This window comes from Cydia amplana, chromosome 5, assembly GCF_948474715.1.
Source record: "Cydia amplana chromosome 5, ilCydAmpl1.1, whole genome shotgun sequence".
In the NCBI taxonomy this organism is placed as follows: domain Eukaryota; kingdom Metazoa; phylum Arthropoda; class Insecta; order Lepidoptera; family Tortricidae; genus Cydia; species Cydia amplana.
Window position 1 is genome coordinate 17631450 of NC_086073.1, and position 17296 is coordinate 17648745.

Genomic DNA, 17296 nt, shown 5'->3' on the forward strand with positions numbered 1-17296 from the left:
GACGCTTCGTTTATTTAGGGTGGGATTATTTAATTTTTAACGTATGGACATCTAACTGATTAGAAAGTATACATTACATTCTGAGCCATATTTTATATTAGTTACAAGTTAAACGTGTCAAAATTAGGATAAAACATATTTACAAGTACCTATCTGTTTTCATTTTGACCCAGACCTTACTGCAGTACAAAATTAAGTAAAATTTCTAAATTAAAATACATGGGATCATTATAAGATATTCATATTTTAAAAGTAGGTACCTATCTGTTTTCATTTTGACCCAGATCTTACTGCAGATTAATTAAAAATTCAAAAACAAAATACATGGGATCATTGTAAGATGTTCAACAATTATACCTAATATTGAAATGCGCTCAAAAAGTTTCGCATAAAATGTTTCCGTCAACTCAACCTACTGTGAAGTCCCTGTCAAAATCTAAAGCCAAGTCCAATGACGTGCCCGATTAATTCATAATAGGCCGTGACAATAGCCTAATAATACTCACAAAACAGCTTATCTTACTACAAAATACACAGCCACTTACGCCCTTTTGAAAGGGCGTTAGTGGCTGTGTATTGTAATCCACAAAAGGGTGGAACTTACTAAGAACAGTATGGTCATTACGTCGTTTTATTTGTAGTGATGGCCCGTGGAAGGGGATACTATCGATATCGATAATGAATTGGATATGACCGGACAAAAGGCTGCGGCGAGCATTTTGTGCCTATTTAACATTGTGTAATTATTAGAGATGGGATAGATGGTTTTGGTTTCTGTATATTTTATAAAACTTTAATAACTTAGGTTACAAACAGTCAAATCTGTGTTGTTCGCTGCATGAAACTAATGTTGGTTCGTTGTTATAATGTTGGTTAATCGCATTTGGTAAACACTCCGGTATGTATAGGTATGATAGCACCTTCTGTTATGGCGTTATTCATAAACACACTGCAAACCCAATTGGCTAATGTATTATTTGTCTTAAGATTATGTCCTTAATACTCATTATAGTGACGTTCGGGTGGCAATTGCACCCGCATTACTGTTGCGACATTACTCCAGCAAACTTGAGGCGGGCGCAGTCGCTGTCAATTGTTAACGCGATTTTACGCAGTACATTTGTGGACGATTGTATCCGTATGGAGTATCATATTTTTTTCCCGACTTTCCATTGAGTGCCATATTTTTTTGCTTTGTAAGTACCATAAATTTGATGTTGGTATACTTGGTATCTAACATAACTGATGCGGCAGCGAACGTCACTCAATTTATGAGGGGAATTGACAGTTAAGTACGCGTCCACACCGCAACAGTAATGCCACCAGAGTAATGCAGCGGCAGTTGCCATTCGAATATCTTTGGAAACAAATATTTTATGTTTTACACCAAATAAAGTATTTATATTTCTATTCTATTTCTATTTCTAAATGCCCCAACCTTTGTATTGTATGAATTTTACTTAGTTTTTCTATCGGTGCGACTCGTCAGTACTCGATTGACCGATTTGTGTCTTCATCAACAAATAGCAGTGACCAATTCGAATCATTCGTTTCATTGATATCAGCTTCGCTCGTCCCTACTTTTGGGTTGGGTACTGCGGTGACCAGCGACCGAATAAGCCGCCATTGTCCGCTAATTGTCTATCAATACGAATTGACCGATTCGGTTTTAGTCGCTTCACGGTTCGGCGGTTTGTCTATTTGTAAACGCTTATCAGATACTGTCTTATTGTATTGTATTATGACAGGCGTGTCCCAGTTCACATAGATATAGGTGACCCTTCTTAACGAACTAGTATATACTCGTAATTAAATAATCACATTACGCTTGTAACATATTTGGAGTTGCAAGTTACGGTGTTAGCTTTCCATTATGTGGATTGTACACTTGTTTGTCACTGACGTGGAATAAAGAAAATAATAACAAAGACTTTTATTGGCGAAGTAAACATACAATAACTGCAGAATAAAGTCGTATTGCGTTTTATTTTATTGTTTCGTTACATAAGGTTTTCGTTATAAAAAGTTTTGTTTCTTTATATTTTGTATTGTCTTTTGATATTTTATGTCAAATGGAATGCGTATATTATAAAGTGCCTTTTGGGAATGGAGTTGATTTCGTTAGCACGATATTAAATCAAAAGATGTTTTGCTCTTTTGACTCAGACAAACTATAGGCTATTATAGATAAGGCATTTGTATTGAGACAGATACGAGTATTTGGGCGTTTTCTAAAATAAATATTGAAAACCCGATTCTCCCAGATCTTGGTGTTTTTGGGTTCTTTCAACTCAGAATCACTAGCATATTCAATCCTGGTGATAAAAAAAATTGTCCCAAAATTTTGTATGAAAATTGTACATTCCACTACGTCACGTTATATACAAGTGATCATTTTTCTCATACTAAAAACGTGACGTATTGGAATGGACAATTTGGGACACCTTTTTTTAATGGTAGGATGGAGAGTGCTGTCGATTCTGAGTAGAATGAGCCCAAGAATGTCCAGATTTGAAAGAATCGGGTTTTCGATATTTAGAAAAAGCCCATTTAAGGGATGTCAAAAACAATTCTTTCATGTTTAGGATTTTTTTATTAGAACTCAGCTGAGAGTGTCTCCGACAGTATGTTATTAACTAGACTATGTTAATTAAATTATGTTATTTTAGTATCAAAATCGTAGACTGCATAGAATCCGTCTTAGCTAACTCTGCACCGACGTATCTAGTTTAGTTTGTAATAGAAACCTTTTTGTAAACTCGTCTTAAAGTGTAAAAAGATCGTATGTATCACTTAAACTTCTATGTTGGTAAGACATTCTAAAGTAAGGTAAGGGTAAGGTACACGTTAGCTACATTAGGCAGCTATTTACCATAAGAAAGGCTCTCGATTCTGAAAGAGTTGCACCGCCCTTTAACTGAGCCGGGTTTTTTAGGGTTCCGCTACGTCATTTACTGGGGTCATTTTGATTGGTCACGATCCTTAGTAATGTACGGTGGAGGAGGGAGAATGAATAAAAAATCGAACTCGGCTTGGAGCAAAAAATGTTCTAACAAATAAAACTATATACAAGGTGGGTCTGAATAACCGGACCAAATTTTTCTACATATTTTCAACAGTATTACGAGTAGGTAAAGCAAATAATAAAATTAGTTTTTTAGTACCTACTAAATATATTTAACTTATGCTTTTGAGAAGGTAACAATTGACGACCAATATCTAGTGGCATTTGGTTTATTTTTTCGTTTGTGTAAGGCATTAATCATCGGAGTCTGGATAAAGTCCTTCGGGTTATTGAATCTTATGTTGTATTAGGGGATAAACTAAATGAAGCAGTGAAATGTAGCCCCTTTGTTTTCTTTATTCCCTCTATTCCCCGATACCCAACTGTCAATAAAATCATATCAACGAAATCTCTTTCCTGATCCCTGTCCGTCCTGATTGAATTCTGTTCCGGTGTCTTCATTTCCTGCTGACAAGATCATAACGTATTTAAGGCAATGGTGAGCACGACCGGACCGTACCCTTCTAGCTATGTCTACACTTTCCCCTTGCAACAAGATTAAACTAGTTAGTACAAAATAGAAGTATCAGGCGATGCGAGAGCTCGCATGCAAAAAAAAAATACATTGCGGAATTTAAAAGATCGGTTGAATTGGTTATTTTCAAGTAGCCTCGAATGCAAGTGTCATCTATTTTCAGTTTAAATATTGTGCTTCTATCGTTAACAATTAAATCAATATAACTCCCAGTCCAAGGAGTCAACAATGTTTAAAAACTTTCCCCTCTCTCAGGTCCCACTGTATATTATAGATTGTGGTACTCTCGTCCTTATTGGCAATCGACGAAGTACATTTTGCTCTTAAGGGCGTATTCACGGAACCTTCCAAAGCTTTTCAGAGCTCCATTCAGCGTGGAATTAAATTAAGGCAATTTGAATAACACAGAGAATGGGGGACCACAAAAGAAATTAGGGTGCGCGGCGAATGCGGGCTAATGTTTAGACGTATAATGAACATACAAACATACATACACTATGGTTGAACTTAACCTGAGGTAAATAGTTAGTGTAGTCATAAGAGTTTAATCTTCAACATATATATGGGGTAGAGGTATTTCCCAAATATTTTTAATAGTGAATTATAAAAAGAAATTAATAGTAAAAATAAAAATAAAACTAATATTCTTATGGGTGAAATAAGCTACATTTTAACTGACTTTTAAAGAGGGGTACTACGCGACGAAAGAACGTAATCAGGTTGAATAAATGAATGAATACATTTATTGATAAATGGGACATTATCACTTCATTAAGTAGGTTAGGTTAGTTTTTCAATCGTTTTATGTCTTGGCAACGTATTTAGGCGTACAAATACATGGTATATTTACACGTCATTTTTTTTACATTAGGTTAGTTTTTCAATCGTTATATGTCTTGGCACCGTTTAAACCTACAAATACGTAACTACAATTCACTACGGTGCCGATGGTTCCAAGTTCCAATCCAACTGAATAGTATTTCGACGTAAGATTCCGATTATTTTTAAAACCGGTTACAAATGATGGAAAACTTGAATCGCGGCCAACATTTTAACAAAGAAAATTAGAACTTGGTTAAATAGGTTACCGTAATTTTGTCTTTGCAGTTATTTAGTTTATTTATGACGTTTTCAACCAAAAGGTACCACATGTTCGGTTGTCGATAAGGTTGATTTCAAAATGAAGCAATATGGAAATAACGCCTTGTTAACAACCGACAATAAGTACCCTTTTGGTTGAAAATGGCACATTAAACCAACTGCGAAGGACTGATTTAAGGTAACTGTTGTTTTAACATACAATTATCTGTTTTATTTAGGGTTTCCACTAATGTTATTGTACTCAATAATTGTCATCGTATATTTAATTTAATGCCGATAACACATGGCCCTGTTTGCCTGTATCGCAAACTAAACTGACGCAGTAATTTAACCAATATATTAGATATATATATGTTACATGTTATATCCGAAGTAAATTTGGAGCTTAATAATAAAATTTACCTTACAATTATTAGATAAAAACCGGCCAAGTGCGAGTCGGACTCGCGCACGGAGGATTCCGCACCATCAACAAACAATAGAGCAAAACAAGCAAAAAAAAACGGTCACACATCCAAGTACTGACCCCGCCCGACGTTGCTTAACTTCGGTCAAAAATCACGTTTGTTGTATGGGAGCCCCACTTAAATCTTTATTTTATTCTGTTTTTGTTGTTATAGCGGCAACAGAAATACATCATCTGTGAAAATTTCAACTGTCTAGCTATCACGGTTCGTGAGATACAGCCTGGTGACAGACGGACGGACGGACAGCGGAGTCTTAGTAATTGGGTCCCGTTTTTACCCTTTGGGTACGGAACCCTAAAAACTAAAGAGAAGATACATCCAAGGCAACGTAAAATCATACTTACCAAACGCCTCATTGGTCGTCACCGCCATCACGGAAAGGGGTTAACCCTAAAAAAACCGAATATAAACCGGCACCGATACAGTCAGCAGCAGAAGTTGCTAAGCGGGCGAGGTGATCAAAATTACCTTGACGCGCTCTTATTCTCTCAACAATAAAGTCGCGTCAAGATCATTTTGAGCACCTCGCCCGCTTAGTAACTATTGCTGCTGACTGTACTAATTAACGCCACATTCAATTTCACGGTTCCAAGCGACCGGTCACAGATACATAATAACCCCCGAGTGTTTTCTTTCAGTTTTACGCTCCAATAAATCGCAAATGTCTTTGATCTATTCGAAGATCGACATGTTGGTCGACTCGCGAGACAAGCGTCGAGCGACAGCGATCGAGTTTAAAATACGGTTTACAGTTACGAATTGGGTTCGATTTTAGATAAAGTTTCGGATATGTCGAAAGTTTATCTACTTACTCGTAAAATGTATGTCCAAAAAGTATAAAAACAAAAATAAGTAAAAACTATTTTACAGTACATATGGGGCCGCACTAGTGCGTAAAATAACACTTTTCGTGCGATGTCGAAATTTTAAAGTGCCATATGTACTGTAAAACGTTGTTCGATACACGTGCGAATAGGTAATTCGCAGTACCAACAGGGTATCCATCTGCATACGAGGGCCGAAGGAAAGATATTTAACATCTCTCTCCTCAAGTCGAAAAAACCGCGAGGACCTTTTCGTTGGCAGCCTCCTATATGCCGACGACGCAGCCTTCGTTGCTAGCTCTGAAAGCGAGCTCCAGTCAATGGTGAGTCGATTCTCACAGGCGTGTTCCCTGTTTGCCATGTCCATTAACACGAGGAAGACCGTTGTGCTAGCACAAGGTACTTCTGTGTTACCAGCTATTTCCCTCAACGGCACGCTGTTAGAAGTAGTTGACAGATTTTGCTACCTAGGGTCGACCGTAACGAACAACCTCTCGCTTGACGCGGAGGTCGACATACGTATCGGCAAAGCGGCGACTACGTTCGGGAAGCTTAGTACTCGAGTATGGCAAAACAAGCATCTCACAACAAAGACCAAGCTGTTGGTCTTCCATGCTTCTATATTAAGCATACTCTTGTACGGAGCTGAAACCTGGACGACGTACGCAAAAATAGAACGTCGGATAAACTCTTTTTACATGCGTTGCCTTCGTAAGATCTTGGGAATATCATGGCAAGACAGGGTAACAAACGAAAGAGTTCTAGAAATTGCACAGCTGCCTAGCTTAACCGCGTTTCTCAAACAGAGACGTCTGCGTTGGCTAGGACATGTGCACAGGATGGAACCCTCTCGACTACCCCGCCGTGTTCTTCTTGGTGCAGTAGCGAATGCAAAACGTAGCGTTGGGAGGCCATTGCTTCGCTTTAAAGATTGCGCAAAGAGGGACATGATTGCCTTCCATATCGACCACCGAGACTGGGAGAGGCTTGCAGAACAGCGGACGGATTGGCGCAAACGTGTTGTGGAGGGTCGCAAGTTTTGTGATGAGACCTGGTTCGCCGCACTCGCTGACAAGAGGCAAAAGCGACGACAAGGCGTCTCAGTGCCGTTTTCCGGAAATCTCATTTGTCAGTCCTGTGGTAGACCATGTCGGTCTCGCATCGGTCTATTCAGCCACCAAAAAAGGTGTTTCTCCGGCGTTACACCATAAATCGTCTGGAATAGACGCAAAGGCCAATGATGAGGTAATTCGCAACTCGTGTCGATTTAAAACACTCCCTTCGGTCGTATTTTAATTTATCGCCACTCGTTTCGAATTTCCTCTTTTTCGCACTTGTATCGAAAATAACTATTACAGTACATATGGTGCTACTTTCCCGAACTAGTGCGGGAAATAGCATTTTCCGTGCATATGTCGAAAGTTTAAAGTGCCATAATATGTACCGTAAAACGTTGTACGATACACGTGCGAATAAGTAATTTTTCGCCACTCGTTTCGAATTTCCTCTTCCGCACAAATACCTATTTTAACATGAACGGCTAAGTCTTTTTAAGCATCCACTTTTAGTAAAACTATGAAGCTACATTTTTATTATGATTATGATTGTAATAAGTATATAGTATCTACTAAATAAAGGGATGTTAAGTAGTTTTATTGTGACATTCGCAACAACGGAACCCTACACCGAGCAATTTGAGCGTAGCATTTGTTTTAGCACTCTGATAGTACATGTAAGCGTGTTCAGATATTTTCAAGCACCTCAGCCGCTCCGATATATCTGACGCAACACGCTTCCCGCTCGTGTCGAGTCACCCACATTCTGTCAGTCAGAGATTCCGACGCTGTTAAGGCGTTATTTCTGGATAGATTGATGATCCGATAGTAGGTTACGAAACTGTGTTTATTTTTATAGTTAAACTGTCCAATGCTAATGTATTAAAGTGTCTGAATAATTGGTTTGGCGTATTTTACGTAAGAACGTATATTTATCACGGCTACATTGGCAAACGTTGAGTAAGGTCTGTGTTGTATCACTGTATTGAATTAGAAAGCCCGATTTCCGTTCATATTTGTACCTTTTTGCTTTTCGTCATGGAAATTCGCATACATAATATGTTACCTACTTGTATTTAAGTCGGGTGAAAATGCAATATTATGGTATTGAGTGATCTGAGCCCGTACTGACAGTGTCAAAACTGACATAAACGCTTTCGAGAACGTAATTTACTTTCTATACATCTCGCTTGCACTAATATGCGAGTACGAGCGAGATGCATAGACAGTAAATTACGTTCTCGATTACGTTTATGTCAGTGCCAAACTGGTGGTAGTGGTACTGATGAAGGAGCCAGGAGGTGGCCATAGGAACTCTGTGAAAAACAACGGAACCTAATTGTGTTTCGGGTTGTTAGAATTGTCTCGATGAGTATTAGTTGCACGTGAAAAGAAAAGTACAGTCAGCGATAAAAGCCTGTACCATAAATGAGATTTTTGCCAATAGTTTAGTTAGGTGTTAGGTCACACAGAATAAGTAACTTATAGTTTGTCTAAGGACTGTCTCATTTCAAACATAGACAGAGAGAATCATACTATCTTCGTCTAACACTAGTACTAGCACCCAAACGAAAAGAATGAGTATAGTTTTTTGTTCTTATTTACTGACAATTTGGTTTGACCAACTGTAACTAATATAACCCTTCCCTTGCCCACAGGTAACAGTGCAACTAATGCCTTCATTCTCATCGTGGCGCATGAAACGGTGAGCGCGCTGGCGTGGTACGGCGGCGGCATGCAGGCCGGCGGGTGGTTCCTGCCATGGAGCATGGGCATGGGCATGAAGCAGTACGCCGTGGCGCTGCCGATGGGCGGCGTGGTGCCGCTCGTGCCGCCGCTGCTGGCCGCGATGCCGCCGCAGCCGCCGCAGATGCGGCTGATTGCCCCGCCGCCGCTGCCGCTACAACAGCCCTGTAGAAAGGTAGGTCATTTTCAACATCATACCACTTTTTTTATGTGTAAGTGTAAGGCCTGAGTGGACGCTCGAGTTGGGCGTGCAGCGGAGCGGTGCGTGCGGCGTGCATGTTAAACAAATGCAAGCGTATAGGAGCGGCCTTAGTATATACACGCTGCTCAAATTACTTGTGAGCCCGACGCCACGCTGCACGCCCCGCCGAACGCTCCGCTTCGAGCGTCCACTCAGGCCTTACACTTAGGAATCAAACGAGCAGACCAGCCGCCTGATGGGAAGCAGTCATCGCCGCCCATGGACATAAGCAACATCAGAGGAGCCACTTATGCGTTGCTGACCTTTGAGAACCCTAAATACATACCTGCTTCTTGAATATCTTTCATCATCGTTGTTTTTTCATCATTTATAGGAATAAATGATGAAAAAACAACGTATTCAAATCGTTATATAAAAAAAACCTTGAAAAGGTAAAGGGCATATTAGAGATGGGCCGAATATTCGGTAATTCGGTATATTCGGAATATTTTTCAATGTTCGTATTAGGCCGAATAGTCCGGGTCGCACTGCCGAATATTTACCGAAAAAACGTTTTTTTAAGGGCGTCCGCTAGCTGGGTCCAGCAAAGCTTCACAAATCCCCAATTTCGCCAGTAATTACACTTTGCAACAAATTAATTTGACACAACTAGTGCTACAGACAGTAGAATTAAGGTTCATTATGTGTAATTCCATTTGCGCTTGTTGCCTGTAAATCTAGCATCGAGGCCATTTTTCCTCTAACGAACGTAATTTACTCTTTACTCTATTTAATCAGACTAAATCAAAATTCCGCACGCGTTTGGATTTCCTTGTACAGTCAGCAGCAGAACTTGCTAAGCGGGCGAGGTGTTCAAAATTACCTTGACGCGCTCTTATTCTCTTAACAATAAAGTCGCGTCAAGTTCATTTTGAACACCTCGCCCGCTTAGCAACTTTTGCTGCTTACTGTAACAGGATCGTCTCAGGGGTTTTCGGGTAAGATTTTTCCTTTGAATGTCAGCTACACGTATATTATCCTGTCCAAAAATGTATTAGGCCTAGATATGTAAGTATGAGGTGTATAACATTTACAGCGTCGTTGGATAAAAATATCCTTCAAGTTTTCTATATTTTTTACTGAAATTAAACTAATTAGCTAAGGGCAATATGGCTAATTCCGTCATAGGAGCTATTCCGTCTACTAGCGTTTTTCTGGAACAACGAACAAAATAGATACTTAGGTAATTTCATCGACAAAGCAGCGATTTCTTTTAGTTTCAGCAATCAAAACATATGTTTTTTTTTCTCCTACGACTGAAAATCAAAGAAATATACGCACGTGGACGGAATAGTCCCTATGACGGAATTAGCCACATTGACCTTCCTGAAAATTTCCTCAACATTACCTTTTCAACGTACACTTTTTAATACGAAAATTGCACTCATAACTAAACCTTGTAAAATATAAACGAAGGCAAGTCCTTAATTACTGAAGTATTTTAACTATGTTCGTAATAATCATGTAGACAAGGCGACAAGTAAATTATCTCAGAAATGCCTCGAACTACCATCTCACTAATTATATCAAACAAGCCGCTTCGTATTTTATTGTGACTTGTTTATTTACCCTGCTAATTAATGTGATAAAATCGTGAAAAGGTATGTAGGTATGTATGTATATAAACACTTTATTGTACATAAAACAGGTTAAGATACAATTAACAAGAAAGTGTACAAAGGCGAACTTATCCCTGTAAGGGATCTCTTCCAGTCAACCTTTGAGCAATTGAGAGTAGACAAATAAAAATGACAGACAAACGAACACTATGTACAGAAAAGTAAATTATGGTTCAATTATTACACAAGTAAATAATTAAAACCTTTAGCGTTTAAAAGGTTGTCTGTTACCTACAAATTTTGTCTGTTTGTCTGTTTAATTTACACGTTACAAGAAACAGCAGAATATTATTGGCAAAGAAATCCAAAGAAAATATTCCCTTTATCCTCTCAACGATGGGATTTAAAAAAGTGTACAAGCCTAAGTACATTTTTAGCATTTAAGTTTTCTACGTAAGTTTTAATTAAAATCGGTTGAGTAATTTAGCTGCGTGACATAGAGAAATAAGTACACTGAAAGTGCTGACTTCACACTTAGATAAAAATCCATTTAGTTTTAAGATAGATTTGCAAAAACTGATTTCTATTAAGATAAGTACGTATTAAGAGCTGATAAGTATCAACTTTGTTTAATATTAAGTATTTTATTAATTAATACGTTTTACCATACCTCCCAGACAACTTATTATTTACTAAGCCGTGAGGACATAACATATCAAGTATATCAACTACAGGTATAGAGATTTATAGATACCTGATAATATTCCTGATTTATATTTCGGCTCCCTGACACAGGGGGGTTGCGAAATGCATCGCAGCCATAGTACCTATGTGTTTTAGTTTTTAAGATATGTTGTATAATATGTAGGTATGCTAGTTAGGGTTCCGTACCCAAAGGGTAAAAACGGGACCCTATTACTAAGACTCCGCTGTCCGTCCGTCCGTCCGTCTGTCACCAGGCTGTATCTCACGAACCGTGATAGCTAGACAGTTGAAATTTTCACAGATGATGTATTTCTGTTGCCGCTATAACAACAAATACTAAAAACAGTATAAAATAAAGATTTAAGTGGGGCTCCCATACAACAAACGTGATTTTTGACCGAAGTTAAGCAACGTCGGGCGGGGTCAGAACTTGGATGGGTGACCATTTTTTTGCTTGTTTTGCTCTTTTTATGTTGATGGTGCGGAACCCTCCGTGCGCGAGCCCGACTCGACCTTGGCCGGTTTTTTTTTTAGCTATTTATCTATGGGCCAATAGTTGCCTGAAAATAAATATTTTTATTTTCATTTCATTCCAATATTGATACGTATAACCTACAAATGCAGAAACCAAAACTCCTCGAACGAAGTCGTAGGCAAAAGCTAGCGAAATAATAAAAGAATTAGCATTTCTCTGTAATTAGCGATGGTATCTTGCATCTTGCTTGCTGATGTGGTTTATAGCGGCCGCCATTATGTGTGCTCGGTCATTTTTTAACTATTTTTCTAGTCGTGTTAGTCATTAAACGTCTGTAGGACTAGTTTAACTTGTAGTTAATTTCGTGTGGTGCAAGTCATACGAATAAGCGATCCATTTAGCTCAGCGGTCGGCAACAGGCGTTATATATTATACTAGCGACTCTATTGTACGGCTTTGCACGGGTTAACAAATTATACAAAAACCTTCCTCAAGAATCACTCTATCGATAGGTGAAAACCGCATGAAAATCCATTCAGTCGTTTTTGAGTTTATCGTGAACATATAAACAGACAGACGCGGAGGGGGACTTTGTCCTATGAGGTGTATTGATATTTGATATGTAGTTTTGTTCGATCTATTTTGTCGAAAATAAGTACATAACTAAGTAAGATACATAATTGATCATAGTAAATTCTTTGTCTTTTTTGTAATTTCTTATATTATTAGCCTTAACCCAAATAAATTTGCACGTATATATATATAGTTCCCTCGGTTTCTTATAGTTTGTACCACAACATAATTGGCGGACTGTATCGTGTAAGGCCTTAAATAGTGTCTGACGTGTCGTCAGATTATCTACGCCTTTGCGCTACAAATGGGTATTCTTTAATGCTATACATATATGCTTATTTGTTGTATATTTGTGTTACTTGGAGCTTTTAAGTACTGACATTGAAAAATAAGTTTCCTGGCTATTTGTTAATCCAGTACTAAATCTTAATATTAATGACTATTTAAACTTTATTGCACAACAAAATAAAATTACAAATGGCGAACTTAATGCCTAAAGGCATTATCTACCAGTGAACCATAGGGCTCTAAACAGATGGTGAAAATGTTGCTAGAAGAAAAGTAAGAGAATTGTATTTGGAATTACGGAATTTGAAACTTATTGGAATTAATTTATCACTTGTCGCCAGTCGCGGACGGCAGATTATATAGGTCACATTAAATATCTGCTTACGTATAGAATAGTCTATCTAAGCTAACTTTGCACCCACTTCAATAGTACAAAGTAAGTAAGTGTCATTATAAACTTCATATTTCATAGATATTTTACTAACTAGGTCCGATTCTAATCACTTGGACCACATGTCCTTGTATTAATCTTAGTCCCCGCCGCATCTTTTAATTTAGACCACCCTATAATTGTGTCCCGTGTAAGGCGTTTAATAGCCGTCGTGTCATCAGATTAACTACGTTTACGCAGACTATCGTAATCGATAGTATCGATAGTTAGTATGCATGGTTCGTATCGATTTGCGGCCCTGCGATTAATGTCGTCATAGCTCTGACCAAAATCGACATACAGCCATATTCGAACTTTAAGATACGTCAAATATTAGATATCTATTAGACATCACCAAGATATCTAATAGATAACTAGTTCAAAATCCGAATCGGGCTCATAGAGAGTAGACTTAAAGTCTAGTGGCGTTATTCATAAACGGCTGCTAACTTAATCAGTTGATGATCATCGTTTGTCCCTAATGTCCCTATCTGTCGTTATGCCATAGAGAGGGACAAACGACGATCATCAGCCGATTACTTAGTAGATGTTTATGAATAACGCCGTAGGAGTAGTTCTTATGTTGTTTATAAAAGATATATTATTGTTGTATTAAATCTGTCGCGGATGGAGTATCGAAACAAAGGTACGACAATTTCGAAAGAGATGACTTTCCGTACCAGTCTTCAATGCTTTTATCTATACTCAAGTTATCGATATATACGCAAATTTTAAACCCATGTCGATATACATTATCGATATCTTATCCCGTACTTATACCTGAGGTCCCTGAGGGGACATCTCCTGAATGTTAAATGAGGAGGTCCGCATATAACCATAATATTAACCTGCTGAATTACCCTGGAGTCAAATTACTGTAGTGGTCGAACTACCTACGTAAACTATTACAAATTTAGAATTTCCTGACAAAATTCCTGATTTCCGAATATTTTTCCTGACATGAGGGGGGGGGGGGGTGTCTAACGCGATGGCGATGGGGCCGATAGCCGCGTTTTATTATTAAGTTTTATTAAATTTATTTTTTGTATTGATTTAAGTAAATAAAAAGATACTTTATAAAGAAGTCTATCAATTCAAAAACTTCCTGACATTTTCGTGTTCCGTCCCCATTCCTGACAAAAGGCCAAAATTCCTGACATGTCAGGAAAATTCCTGTCATCTGGTAAGCCTAACTGCGGTAGGCGAGTGGATCAGATTTTGAAAATAACTTGTAGTTTTGAAACAATCGTTGAAGGGCATTTTTACATAAAAATAAATGGTACTACTTTTTTTCTAAAATCCATCTCCTTTTGGGTTATTTCTACTCATATCCACGAGTACCACGAGGAATATCGATTGAAAAAGAAAAAAAATGTGTCCTAAAAAAAGACAGTTCTGTAACGCATTTTCACTTATATTTTGTATGGACCGTTACCTAACTGAAACCCAATTTTTTTATGAAAAATTGGGGACACTATTTTTCTTTGTCTCATTCAATAGTACCTACTCGTGATTCTTAGTCTACATAACCCAAAAGTTGATAGTTTTTCAGAAATAATTACAAAACGGCAATAGAAACTTAAATAATTTATAGAAATATTCAAGTGACTTTTCGTGGCATCTGTCAGATACATTTTCTCTTTTCGTTTGGCCTTTGTCGATGTACGACTGTCGTCTTGGCTAGACCCCTGGCGGTCTAGCCAAGGTGACAATCGCTTGCGCTTCGCCATCGAATCGCTTTGTGTCTCTCTATAATCTCTATCACTCTCCCATATATTGTGACAGTGACAGTTACGTTTCGTTCGCTACGCAGCGTTAGCGATTGGCATGTCTACGGGGCCTGGGCTTTTTACGATCCCCTACAAGTAATTCCTCTAAACACTAACTTGTATGAAAAAACCAAATTCCATATCAGCAGGCGTTAATATATTCTACGAAGCTCACGTTAATTTCGTGTGGGCATGCGATGTAATATACTGTGATGCGAACGCCAGCATGCCTCTAGAATACATGGAAACCATTTCAGACTAAGTAGATTCTGCCCTTGTGGCGAGGTGTGGTGGCAGTTGAAGCGAGTATGTGGTTGTTTCGGGGAAATATGTTATATGGTCATAGGGCTTGCAATTCGAATATTCGAATTTGTCGAACTTCTTTATTCCGTATTTTAGTTGTCGATATTGTCGATAAACATGGCTTAAAAATATACCACGAATTAAAACGTTTAACATCATAAGCAAACACAGCGAATAAAGATAATCTTCTACTTACCTGCCTATTTATTGTTAGTGCCTGTCTAAGGGTCCCAATTACAATCTGACACTGGGTTTCATCGGTTAACCCCGGGTTAGTGGGATGGTGCAAGTGGTACTAAGTGATCATAGTGATATTTAATTATTGTTATTAGTTTTAGTGGCTTGTGGAATACAATCCAAGCCGAAACTACGAGGGTTCGAAAATACGACGAAACGTGCCGAGAAAAGATATGCACTGCCTTTTGTCCTTTGTCTCGTCTTGGCGGGGGCACGGCCGTGCCTTCAAATTATGAATTATTTTATACAAAAATGACTAGAATAGTTAATATCAAATCAAGATCATATTGCCTAAATCTGAATAGGCCTCAAATCAATATAATTGGAGATACTCGCGGATATTTTACATACTCAAACTAGTATAAGTATGTGCGGAGTGTGTGGGCCCATTAAAGTTGATTGGGTGCATGCACGTATAATCGGTACCTCATTATAGGCTGATGACTTTATCAAAGTAACGATGGCTATTATGTAAAAGTAATCTGAATAGATTATCGTCTTGATACATTTTCACGTACTCGGCCGAGATACGCTCGAAGGTGGACGGATAACTATATCTATAAAATCGAACTGCCGCGGATAAATTAAAATATTTTTGTATTATGATATAGTATTTCATGGCGAAGAAAATGGTATTTCTATAACATTACTCGCAAAACGACGACCGGTCTGGCCTAGTGGGTAGTGACCCTGCCTGTGTGAAGCCGCGGTCCTGGGTTCGAATCCCGGTAAGGGCATTTATTTGTGTGATAAGCACAGATATTTTTTCCTGAATCTTGGGTGTTTAGTATGTATTTGTATATTATATATATCGTTTTCCAAGTACCCACAACACAAGCCTTCTTGAGCTTACCGTGGGACTTAGTCATCTGTGTAAGAATAACCTATAATATTTATTTATTTATTTATTATTAAATTATGTCGCTATTTAAATTCGTGACAAAGAGACAAAAATTATGTCATGAATGAAGCGGCATAAGGTAATAATTAGAAGCCTATTTCTCTCCGCTGTCAGTAGCACCCCACCCTCAACAAGGTGAATCTGCAGCGAAACTGCCTCGTAATTAGTGGGAGTGTCAACAAATTGCACCACACTCCGCCGGGCCGGGCAATTATATCTTCATTTATAACGTAGCATACTAGACTCACGAAAAAGGTGGGGCGGTAGTGTAGGCGGTAATTAAGGTGTAGGTAGTTCATTACAGGATTTGAATAAAGCTAGCTTCTTAAATGACTTACGGCCAGTTGCCACCATCCGCACTTGACAGACTGATCATCGTCCCCCGAATTCCCGGTTCTCGCCATACAAACTCAGTACCGGGAGCAAACCCTAATCGTCAGCCGGCGCGCTCCGGCGGTATACTATGAAACTTATCATACAATAAAATTTAGCGAACACTATAACGATGACAAACAGTTTGGTGCAACCGACCCTTAGTATTTAACATGAACAAAAAAATCGTGTTTGTTGTATAGGTGCCCCCCTTAAATATTTATTTTATTTTATTTTTAGTATTTAGTATTATCAACAGAAATACATCATTTGTGAAAATTTCAACTGTCTAGCTATCGTGGTTCATGAGATACAGCCTGGTGACAGACGGACGGACGGACGGACAGCGAAGTCTTATAGTAATAGAGTCCCGTTTTTTACCCTTTGGGTACAGAACCCTTCAAGAAAGAGAGCTTCTATTGTATGGGAACGGCTTTTTGGCGGCGGGTTCGTGAGAATGAGAGACGTAAGTTTAGTTTTATAAACAGACCAACAAACACAAACAAACAAACAACAAACAAAAACAACACACAGAAACAAAGACAAAACAAACACACACAACAAAGAGACCACTGTCTGTCTGTCTGTCTGTCTGTCTGTCTGTCTGTCTGTCTGTCTGTCTGTCTGTCTGTCTGTCTGTCTGTCTGTCTGTCTGTCTGTCTGTCTGTCTGTCTGTCTGTCTGTCTGTCTGTCTGTCTGTCTGTCTGTCTG

At 38.5% G+C, this 17296-nt stretch overlaps 1 protein-coding gene across 3 annotated transcripts in view; it reads left to right on the top strand.

Annotated features, from left to right (window-relative positions):
- LOC134648323 (pseudouridylate synthase RPUSD2-like) overlaps nt 1-17296 on the top strand; it is a 625507-nt gene that overhangs the window by 502792 nt on the left and 105419 nt on the right. The window contains exon 2 of one of the 3 annotated variants that reach the window (XM_063502827.1): nt 8645-8907. The exons of the other annotated variants lie outside the window; for them this stretch is intronic. Within the exon in view, the coding sequence (XP_063358897.1) occupies nt 8722-8907 (186 nt within the window). The 5' untranslated portion in view covers nt 8645-8721. The remainder of the gene's footprint in view (nt 1-8644; nt 8908-17296) is intronic. 3 annotated transcript variants of the gene reach the window in all.